Below are 12,428 nucleotides of genomic sequence, written 5' to 3'. Positions count from 1 at the left end.
CCTGTGCCTCTGCACATGTTTTCTTTGCCTTGCACATCTTTGCTTTGCCTACTTTGTGAATGTCTGCTTGTGCAGAGGGCAGCTCATGTATCATCTTCTTGCAACTTTCCCAGACTTTTCAATCCCATTCCCTAGGCAGAACCGGTAACTTCCTCACTTATCTCCTTCTAGAACTTCATGCATAATTCATTTCAGGTATCTGTGGTGGATTGAATTGTATATACCAGTTTGGACATGACCCTGGCCTAGGTCCGCATACTGGTGGTTGTGAACCCATTGTAAATAGGAGCTCTTGATGATTCAGGTGTGGCCCAACTGAATCTGGATTACTGGAATTCTTTATAAGAAGAAAGAAGTTTAGGCATACAAAGTGAGAAGGTTATAGAGAGGATCTATAATCTGGAAATCAGTGGAACCAGGAAGAGAAAGGGGAGGGCATTGCCATGTGCATTACCATGAGACAAAAAAGCCAAGGACCAAGAATGCTTTCAGCCAATCCCAGAATGCCAATCTTCAGGGAGAAAAGACTGCCTTGTTGACCCTTTGATTTTAGACTTCTTCCAGCCTCTACACCCTGTATCAATAAATTTCCATTGTATGGTATTTAGCAGCCAGGAAACTAAGACAGAGTCCTCATTTATTTATGCATCTAATTTGTGCATAAGATAAGTAAGCCTTTTGGAGTCTTTATTTTTGTGTCTTCTATGCATATCACATTAATTTAGTATATAATAAGCACTTAGTGAAGGGTGTATGGATACATTGAAAATCTTATTTAAAGAAATAACAAAGTCAACTTTATACCTCAGTAGATATCCCATATTCATACTACTCTGTGGTTGATGATGGAGATAAAGATGTAGGAGAAGAAGAAAGTGTGAAAGCAGATCATTTACATCCCTCAATGGAATAAATAATCATGAAGACATAGTTTTGAGCAGGGAGTTAAATCAGAGATTACCTATAACCATAAAAATAAATTAAGTTTCATTATGTTCTCTTCTTACCCTGTGGTCTTGGAGTTTATGTGCCATTTGCCCAGAACAGAAGCTACCATATTTCCTAGAACATGGTAGATATACAACAAATGTGTCTTGAATGAATGAATTAATTAATTCTAGCTCCTTTCTTTTACAGATAAGGACAGAACCAAAGATACAAAGAATAGGGAAGCAGAAACCACTCATTTCTTCTGCTGCTGCAAGCTTCCTTACAATACGCTTGGCATTTTCAACTAAATTATGCAGTTTTATCCTCTCAAGAAAATTATGCAACCATTATATTAGGTAAAGAACTTGAAGCTCAAAACCTGTGTCCCATTACTATACAAATAGATGATAATCTGTTCTTATGCCATTTCTAGTGTACAGGCTTTCCTATGCCACTTCAGGCATGGTATTTATGGATAGATATATAACTGAGTATTGGTTTTAGAGACCAGGAAATCTCTGCTTATAATCTGTCATGCTTAGATAGTAACAAGTGATGTAGCAACAAGATCACTGGTCCTGGAGGTGGAAACCAGAGTTCATTTCCCAATCTTGTGATTCTGCTTTAAGTAAGTCCTTTATAGTCTTTGAAGCTTAGTTTTCTCATCTATAAAGCAAGGCATATAATACCAATCATGTGGAGTTCTGTGTTGAATGGATGAATAATGACTAGGAAAACTTAGTTCATCCACATAAAGGCAAGGTATTATTATGAAGATTATGTAAGAATGAGAAAATGTGTATAAAAGGGCTTTTTCAACTGCACATTTATTCTTTTTGTTCTCTTTGTTATTGCTTTGCCATTTCAGTGCACCCCAACCTTAATTTCTATAAACAAATAAAAACAAGATAAATAAATATGATTCTATCCAATATAGCTGATTTAAATGAAATTTTCCTTCTTATTCTTTTGGATTCACAATTTAATGTAATTTAGTAATAGAGAAATAATAGTTAAAAAGACATTTGTTTCTTGTTATGAGCTCCCATTCTCATAAGAAAATCAAAACAATTTGAGAAAAGGGAGGATAGGAAAATTAACATCATTGTGCAGCCAGTGGTAACTCTTTGATGAGGAAAAATGCCATTGTCAGCTTTTAAAAAATAACTGAAAATATGACTTTTCAGATGTTCTGCATTCGATGCAGATCTATGCATAATTTAAAAATAAGTCTGATAAATACTTTGCATTTCTCAGTTTTATAAACATTGTCCTTTACCTTAAGCAAGCTATAGAAAGTATCATTTGCCTTCTGTTGACTTAATTTCTACTCTAACGTCAAGACTGCCTTATGACCAACTATCACCATTTGTTAAGTCCTGTGGCTTTCCATTTTAATATATCTAATTTTATTAAAATTAAATAATAAATTAAACAGCCAAAATAATAAGAGCAATTGCAATATCTTTAAATATATATTTTAAATGAATAGGTGCTCAGAGTTCATTTAGTTCTCACCCTTTTATTTTATAGTTCAGCCAATGAAGCTATGAATAGCTGAAAAGGAGATTTGCCAATTTTCAGAGAGCTAAGACAAAGAAATGGTTCCAAACTATCTTTTGAGTGCTCTTCTTAGTACACTCTATCAGAAGGTAATTGATTTTAACATATACAATTCAATTTTCCTTTATCCACATGATATCAGGGAAAGAAAGGGACTTATTCAACACTTACATTAGCTCTTTGGATGAGGACACTGATGGGATGATGATATGTATCTGGGAAAGGACCTAATAAATTGGATGATAGGAGATCTCAATATCCTGGAACGATTGACTAAATCTGACAAAAGGAAATTTAGCAGAGATAGATGTAAAGTCAGCACTTACACTACAAAGCCAATGGTAAAAGTACGTGAAGTGGGACATATGGCTTAACAACTGCACAGGATTTTTCTTAAGTGGCTGTTTTAAAATAACAAAACGCTACGAGTTTATAGTTTCCCTCCTCCCCAAATTAACCGAATTATTCTTAACATAATAGAAGTACATGCAGAATGACAAAGGTAAGGTGCTAAATCTAGTCTACTCTAACCACCTGGAATTCTGAACACAGAGAAACACTAATAAATTGGTGCATCTAAAGGGGAAAGATCAGAATGTTTGACTCACATCCAAGTTCACTAGGAAAGGTCTAAAGAAGTGAATATGTCTTTCTAGAGAAAAACAGGGCTGTATTTACTGTTTTGAAGAAACGGGGGAGAGATGAATATGTTCTTTGTAACACAAGAGGCTGAGTGATACAGAGGAAAGAATTTTGGGTATGGCATCAGAAAGCATGAGTTTAAGTATTGTGCTATCATTTACCAGTGGTGTGTCCTTGTAAAATGAGAATAGCAATATCCACCTTGTAGAATTGTTCTGAAAATTAAATTAAATTAAACAACTTACATAAAACATCTACTGTACATGGCAAGTAGAAAGTACTCAACACCTACCAACTTTTCCTCCCACTTGGCAGGTAGAGACATAGAGAGTTTCATTAGAAAAATATCATTTAGAAGGATTGTTTAAGCAGAAATTAGAAGTTAGATATTCAAGCTCCCTTCCAATGCAGTGTGGAATATTTATATTTTGACCACCAGCATTTCACTGCACTTTATGCCAATGGGGGATTTTTTCTTTAAAATATCTGATGCTTTATAGTTTGTATACAAACTTATAAAGTTGCAAGAATTCACTGCTACATATAGTAAAATACTACTTACCTGTAAAGTGCTGAAAGGGGCCTTTTGTTTCCAGGTTTTGGTCTGTATGGTTTGGGTTCCCCTGCCATGTTGATATCTGAAAACATAAAATAAAATAGCAAGGATTAAGAAAATATTAAGCAATTTGAGAAAAGTAAGCCATGGAATTTCATGTTTCCACATGCCTATGAATCCATACAGTATCATATGCTATTCATTCATTCAACAAATATTTATTGAGCATTTGCTCTATGCCAAGAATAGAGGTGCTCAAAATAGGTGCTTGCGATATATCATGCACAAAATAGACTTAGAGCCTTGCTCTCATGGGACTAATATTCTATTGGGAGAAGATACACAGTCAACAACAAACATAATAAATAAGAAAAATATATGACATATAGGAGGATTTGGCCCAACAGATAGGGTGTCTGCCTACCACTTGGGAGGTCCAAGGTTCAAACCCAGGGCCTCCTGGCCCATGTAGTGAGCTCGCCCACGAGCAGTGCTGAAGCGCGCAAGGAGTACCATGTCACGCGGGGTGTCCCCCACGTAGGAAGAGCCCCATGCTCAAGGAGTGCGTCTAGTATGAAAAAAGTGTAGCCTGCCCAGGAGTGGTGCTGCACACATGGAGAGCTGATGCAGCAAGATGACGCAACAAAATGATACATAGATTCCAGTGCCATTGACAATATAAGCGGACACAGAAGATCACACAGCAAATGGACACAGAAAGCAGACAACTGGGGCAGGGAAAGGGGAGAGAAATAAATTAAAAAAAAAAAAAGAATTAAGAAAAAAAGAAAAAGTTAAAGGGAATCAGGAATGCTTCTGAAAAATAGAGAGGAGATATTCTTCTGACTTGCATTTTTTTTTTGCCAAGAATTTCTCTGTACACATGAATATTTGCGTGGGATACAGCTTTATTCACAAGAGGAGTTATTAATTTTCCCATGGTAACATCTTTCCCACCAATATAGAAGGGGAAACCAGAAGGATGGGTATGTATTTTAGCATTATTCTTTATAACTAAAAGATTTTATAAATTTTATTTTGTATATATTTAATAGCTGATAAAACTAAAAAACAAAATGGTAACATAATGTTAAGCCATGCAATGCTGAATGTAAAGGTCAGAGGCTTTAGTGAACAAATGAGGTTAACAGAGGTGGCTAGCAGGGATAGAGCGGAGAACAGTGGGCGTGGTGGTGATTATTGATTGGGAGAAGCTTATTAGAGACCCCAAATATAACCTTAAGTTTGATTTAAGTAGGATGTAACTTGGCATTGTGAGTAGAGGACACACTTGAGAATGAATCATGAAGAGCGTGACTCTTGAATGATTTGGAATAAGGAATAGCCAACATGGAGGAGGTCTGAAACTGTCAGATGTGACAGTTGGAACAAAAAAAGCAAGGGAAACGAATACAGATTTCTAATATTTTTATAAGTCCTGTAATGATGATACAGGGCACATGTCCATGGAAATATCCTAAGACATAATTTGTGTGTCTCTAGCTTAGATCTTATGATTTACAGGTTAAAAATGTAAAATTATTCTCATAAATAAATCAAAAGCCGAGACTTAAGTCTCTTAACAAAAAAAACTGTAGTATCCATTTTTTAAATTGAAGTTTATCATTCATACATGAACATCCATAAACAATAGCTGTATAGTATGAGTTTGAACTTACAAAACAAACATGCTTTTCATCATTCAGGGCTCCACCTTGCATTGTTGTGAAACAATTGTTGCAAACGAGCATTATCAAAACATTACTACTAATTATAGCCAATATCTTACATTTGGTAAAATTTCCCTCCAATTGACTATACTTGGTATAGTTCATGAGAGAATGTCCTTATATTTTTTCTGTTAGCCACAGTCCATCTTCCACCACAGGATTCACTGTGTTATATAACCCCATGCTTTGTATAGTCCATTCAAAGTGTACAATCAGTGGCTCTTTATTCATCACAGAGTTGTGCTGTCATCACCTCACTCAATTTTAGAATATTTTCATTGCTTCTAAAGTACCATCCAGGGAAGTGGACTTGGCCCAATGGATAGGGCATCTGCCTACCACATGGGAGGTCCCTGTTTCAAACCCCAGGCCTCCTTGACCTGTGTGGAGCTGGCCCATGTGCAGTGCTGATGCGTGCAAGGAGTGCCATGCCACACAGGGGTGTCCCCTGCATAGGGGAACCCCATGTGCAAGGAGTGCACCCCGTAAGGAGAGCCGCCCAGCACGAAAGAAAGTGCAGCCTGCCCAGGAATGGTGCTGCACACATGGAGAACTGACACAACAAGATGATGCAACAAAAAGAAACAGATTTCTGGTGCCGCTGATAAGGATAGAAGTGGTCACAGAAAAACACACAGCGAATGGACACAGAAAGCAGACAATGGGGAGAGTGGCAGAAGGGGAGAGAAAAATAAATCTTTAAAAAAAAAAGTACCATCCATTTAAAAAAAATGGTGTCAGTGTCTGAAGATACAGGAGTTTGACAACTGTTTCATACAGTAGAAAGACTTCCATGAGATGCTATTAAACGTAATATTCCCAGACATTAGCTTTCCTTCAAAGGTATTAAAAATGCAGAAAAATCCTTTGTTTCTACTCAATTTTAGTGTTCAAATGTAGAATTTTCCTTTTGAATGTATGGAATTTTATACTTAGATATTCAAGCTTATATATTTTGCACTGTTATTTTGAAAATCACACAAAACCTGGTTTTAGTGGACAGGGAGGAGGGTGGAAATGGGTGGAGGTGGTCAAGGGAGAAGGGATAGTTAGTGGGCAGTGACCACAGTTGATTATAGTGAACACAAAGCTCGGAAAAGGGTCTTTAAAAATGTAAGATTTAATTAGGTCTTCAGAACAACCTGCTTAGTCGGAAGCCAAGGCTCAGTACCATGCCTCAAGAGCTGTTGGCTTCGAAGGAATCAGAGAAGGTAATGGCATCCTAGCAGTAAACGCTGTGGTCAACGACAGACAGACTTCCTAAGTCTTCTTCCTCTGATTGCCCTGGCACTGTGTAAGTTACTGACAGGACAGGAGAAGAGGAGGAATGACTGAGGTTCAATTTTATGCCACTATCATAGGATTGGGGCTTTGAAATAAAACACTGAGAATGTTAAAAAGTGTAATATTTTGAATTCCCGAGTTTGCAAATGGAGGGCCATAGCAAATTCAAATTTTAAGACACCTTATAGTACCCTGAAGTGGAGATTATTCCCAACAAAGGTTTTTGGTATATTCCAAAAGTCCTAGTTAAGTTCTTTTTTTTAATTTAGCAAATATTTTATTGTCTGTTTTTTTTTTTTTAAAGATACACAGATCTCACAATATGTTAAAAATATATTAAAAATATGAGTTAAATTCTTAATTGTTATGCAGAGGTACCTATAGAGGTACCTATGTACCAAGTGTGAAGGACTTTATAATATGACTGTTACAATAATAGTTTTATGATGAGGGTTGGTAAAACCAGGTAAACACCTGGTTTGAAAGAATTCTGTTGAAAAGGCTTATTTCTGTTTGGGAACTTGGTGCAGTACACATCACACCTGCATGAATTTTCTCCGCTTCCTGGCTTTCCTATCACTATTCAGTTATAGGGCAAAGAAGAAGGAACTAAAGCTTCACCCTTGTGCAGGAGATGGCTGGGGGCAGAGGCCCCCGCCTGGAAGGAGGAGGGGTATTTGCATTTCGTTCTATTTCATGCATATGCTATGGCCCTCTGTAAGCAACACCTAAGAGGCTTATAGAGCAGATCCCATCTTTACTTGGAGCTTTCAATGTTTCATGATAGCATGAAAAAGTTACAAGTAAAAAATAAAAATTTGCTCCAAAAATTACTCTTCTAATATTAAACCATGGATTCAGACAGTTGAAAAATATCCTGTTGGGTTACTAAGGTTTTTTTTCCCCACTCTATATTACTTAAAACATTTATTAAGTGAGATGTTCTAAAAATTTGGCCATTTTTCATTTCTTTGTTTTTATTAAATTTAGTAACTAATGTCAGATAATTATGCCATGACTGAAATAGCAATAACATAGAACTGAAAAATGTTAATGAGCTGAACTTATTCTGATTTGAGGCAACTGAGATAAGGCAAAAGGAGACAGATAGTGTTCCAAATTGTCCTCAGAAAGGGTTACCAATACACATTAATGTATTTATTTTATCAGCTCTTGTTAGCATACCACTCATGATGATGGTAATGTAATTCTCTTATTTCATGCATTTGACTTTTGGGAAGATATCTCCAACTCTACCCAAATAGAAATGACTTCTCCCTCTGTGCACTTTCATTTTACTTTGCTACACCACTCCAGGGGCACTGACTGCTGAGTATTTGTGCCCTTGACTTTGAACTCTAAGGGGTTTCACTCAACTTCAGCACCCAGCACAGTGTTGTTTATCCCAGTAGACACTCAGTGAGTTTACTGGTCAATCAAATTCATCCAGGCCAGAAGGCATGTCTTTGAATAAAGTTTGTAGTGCATCTAACCAAACACTTAGTTAACACTTTTCCTAATGTGATGTTCATTTGAACAATACTTAGTTAACACTTTTCCTAATGTGATGTTCATTTGAACAATGTTTGTGGAAGATGTTAATAGGCATGTTGTCAAATAAATATAGTAAACTAAGATTAGTAAAAATGTTATAATAGAATCCCTTCTTGGTTATTTCCACTGCATATTAGGAGATAAAACTCTACAAAACAGAAATGTATTCAGTTTTACTTAACTCAAATATTTGTGTGTATGTGTGTGTGTGTGTGTTCACATAGACCATTTTTTGGGAGGCACATACAACAGAACAGAGCTCCCCTGGAATGCTGGTTTAGGAGATACTTTGAAAAAGTCAGAAATGTACTTTGCATTTATTTCTTTTTCATGTAATCAATTTGGAGTGCTCTCCTTTTAAAAATTAAATGCATATTTTAAATTACCTGTTATTTACACTGTGACAATAAGCTGGTGCTTGCTACTTACATTTGCAGGTAGTGATCCCTACTGGCATATGTTACTTTCTAGAGACATTTAACTTAGATACTGATGTCTAACATAGCATCATAAGGCATCCAAATTACCAGTACTATTCTCTAAATGGGAAAAAAATTTAAAAGAAATACCATTCAGAAGGAATGTAAAAGGAAAATCTTTGTATTTAGGTATTTTTCCTCTCCCAGGTTTAAATAAAAGTCTAAATAATTCAGCTATGGAATATAGACAGCCAGGGAAAGTCATTCAGAGTCTTATTGTTGACATTTAGAAGATTTAGGGATTCATTACTATTCCATTGAATAGAAAGTCAGGAGATAAAGAAAAGAGTCTGTTATGTTTGACAACTGAATGATTATAACTATACATTACCCAAGTATAAGCACCATACCATTAAAATGTGATTTTGCAGTTATTATTAGTTTAGATTCTCAGAATAGCCCTGTGAAATAAGCAGAGCAGGAATCATTATTCCCATTCCATGTATATAGATGTTGAGATACTAAGCAATTAAATGGCTTTCATAATATCATTGTTAGCTCAGTTCACTGCAATCGTCCTTGATCACTGAATGTGTGCCATATACCAGGCACTGAAGCAGTAGGAGCAGGGATACCCTGTCCATGCCCTGGAGGAGCTGCCCATCTGTGAGAATGAGCAGCAGAAATGAACTGGAGCTGTACTATGCACACAGTTTGGAAACTTCCCTACTACATCTCATTGCTCTTAATCTGATTTTGGGTTTCACACTGTCTATGGCCCTCAAATCTGGTTTGGCTGTTGAGAGCACCCTATAATCACGCACTCTGATTCATCAGGAGCTTTGCCAGCCTGGGGGGCAGATGCATGATTAAATGAACACTGTAGGGAGATTTGTCTGGCAGAATGGCAAAGCACATTCCACTCCCAACTTGCCAGGTAGGTTCACAGGCCTATGGGGTGTTAGAACTGCACAGGACAGATTTTGTTCTGAGGAAAAAATGCACCAGACTTGCAAATGCATGTACAGCCTACCCTGTGCTAAAAAATATGAGCATTTGAAGCATTTTAAGCCTAAAGCTGAGAGTGAAGTCAATTTTACACAAAAGTAAATAGCTTTCTAATCTTGTTTTTCATTTCACGTAAGGAAAGCTAGTTTTAGCACTTGAAATATGTCCTTAATCATATGTTAAAATATTCACTGTTATGAGAATGAAACTGTAGCCTAATTTTACTGGGCAGTCACTGAATTGTGACCATTTTAATGAACCTTTGGATCCAGTTTCATAAATTAGTTCTGACAGAGCACTATGGCATGTTGGCCCCTGGTTATTAGAATGCTAATGCAAAGATCACTGGTTGGCCAGATTCCCATTTGTTACTAGGAAATACTCTATGCTCTCAGACTCTGTCTGCAAGGGCAAACAAAAGTAGAAACTTGAACTTCTTACTAATTACCTGCTAAATCAGATCATATTATGTGACCTATTTAGATTCAAAACTGTTTTTTTTCCCCAATAAAATTTGTAGTGAAAAAAGCCGGCACCTATACCTGGGTGTCTTTTTTTAAATTTTACTGCCTATTATTTTTGTTCAATGGTTATATTAACATGAAAATAAAAATATCACATATCACTCATTTTCATTTATCAAATAATCACTGAATGTGCAGAACATGCCAACTACTGTGCTAGGCATTGGGTAAATGAGTGTGAGTATGGTATCTGTTCTCAAAAAGACCTCAGAGGAAGACAAAATTTGAGCTACACTAGAGCAAATGTGGTAAGGGTCATAATAAACAAGAAAGCCAGTGCTTGAAGTACCTCTAGCACTGAGAGAGCCCTTAAGGGTTTGTTCTTGGTATGATATGGTTTCCTCCCATTAGAACATTGCTCCCATTAGAACATTGGTTCTAATGTTAGAGATTTCCTAGAACTATATCTTCTACAAAGAAACTGCAAAAGCCTCAGCTCTATCACTTGAGTTTGAGATTTGTTTCTCTTCTCTCATTTGTTTTCTTTTGCACATCAAAACTCTTGCTAGCTAATTGTCAAAATAACATCAATTGGCCTTGAAGCATAAGTGGCCATGAAACTTGAAACTTTGTGGCTTTGGAGCATGTTTAATTGATATCTGGTCAACAGTTATTCAGCAGAGAACACAGGCACATTTTCACACTGGTCACGAAGCAAACTCCAAATGGTAATGATTGTCAAATTTGAATTGACTTGATTTCTAAAATTTTCAACTTGAATCAGTTTGTTTTTCACTTCCTATCACTCTACTGTCTTTTCTTATTTTGGATAAATTTTTCTGAAGAAATGTTTTCTATATGCCATGAATATTTTTTTTTTCTCCAAAGGAAAAATTGAAGGACCACATGATTCATTTAAGAGACATAAACCTCCAGAAACAAAATGAATCAAATGGAGAGTTCTTTTTTTTTCTTCTTTATTTACTTTTAAATGATACATTAAAAAAAATATGAGGTCCCCATATAACCCCACCCTCCTCACCCCACTCCTCCTACATCTACAACCTCTTCCATCATCGTGGCACATTCACTGCACCTGGTGAATACATTTTGGAGCACTGCTGCACCACATGGATAGTGGTGTGCTCTACATTGTAGTCTACACTCTCCCCCAGTCCACCCAGTGGGCCATGGCAGGACACACAATGTCCAGCATCTGTCCCTGCAGCACCACCCAGGACAACTCCAAATCCTGAAAATGCCCCCCACATCATATCTCTTCTTCCCTCTCCCTACCATCAGCAGCTACCATGGCCACTTTCTCCATATCAATGCTACAATTTCTTCCATTACTAATCACAATAGTTCTACAGCAGAACACCAGTAAGTCCACTGTAATCCATATTCTATTCCTCCGTCCTGTGGACCCTGGGATGGTTATGTCCAGTCCCCCTCTACAACAAGAGGGGGCTTAGATTCCACATGGATGATGGATGCAATTCTCCTGCTTGCTGTTGTAGGAACTCTTGGCGCCCTGGTGTGGTGGTTGACCTTCTTCACCTCCCTGTTAGCTGCCCAGGGTAAGCCCAATAAACCAGAGGGTAGAAGTTGCAAGTCTGCTGAGGCTCAGAACCTGGCTGTCACATGGACAGTCCAGAGATTCAGGTCTCCTGAGTATACACCAACCCCAATGCCAACCACAGGTCCAGTAAAAGTAACAGAAGAGGCATGTGTAGAAAGGTCACATCTGAGTCCAACTCCACTCAGGAATACAAACTCTAAAGTAGGGCCAACTGACATGGCACAGAACTTGAGTCATCTGCCATGACCATAGAACCCATGGGTCTCTGTAACCCTCAGGAGAACCAGTACCTGGGTTTCTATCTACTTTGGCTGTCTCTGGTACCTTGCTAAGGCGTGCGTAAGCGTTACTCTTCTGATGACCTCCCGACTCTTTTTTGGAGACTCATAGCCATATAAACTCATTTGTCCTTTCCATTTCCCCCTTTTATCCAAAGTCAAAAAGGAGTTTTTAATACCTGATATTACATGTAGGCTGAGATATTCTGCTGGTCTGAGTTGGCCCTTTTATTCAAGGTCTTTTTCTAGTTACATCATCAGCTGGTGCTTGGTAGTAATCCCTTAGCACCAGGGAGGCTCATCCCCGGGAGTCATGTGCCACACTGGGGGGAAGGTAATGCATTTACATGCTGAGTTTGGCTTAGAGAGTGGCCACATTTGAGCAATATGGAGGCTCTCAGGGGGTCACTCTTAGGCA

The 12,428-nt window shown here is 37.5% G+C and overlaps 1 protein-coding gene across 5 annotated transcripts in view; it reads right to left on the bottom strand.

The window, feature by feature from the left end:
* RALYL (RALY RNA binding protein like) overlaps positions 1-12,428 on the bottom strand; it is a 757,145-nt gene that overhangs the window by 140,206 nt on the left and 604,511 nt on the right. For all 5 annotated transcript variants that reach the window (XM_058275682.2, XM_058275685.1, XM_071207892.1 and 2 more), the window contains one exon: positions 3,698-3,773. In XM_058275682.2, the coding sequence (XP_058131665.1) occupies positions 3,698-3,773 (76 nt within the window). The remainder of the gene's footprint in view (positions 1-3,697; positions 3,774-12,428) is intronic.

Source organism: Dasypus novemcinctus, chromosome 14 (assembly GCF_030445035.2).
Source record: "Dasypus novemcinctus isolate mDasNov1 chromosome 14, mDasNov1.1.hap2, whole genome shotgun sequence".
In the NCBI taxonomy this organism is placed as follows: Eukaryota; Metazoa; Chordata; class Mammalia; order Cingulata; family Dasypodidae; genus Dasypus; species Dasypus novemcinctus.
The sequence above is the reverse complement of the archived record's forward strand: the minus strand, read 5'-3'. Positions and strand labels throughout refer to the sequence as shown.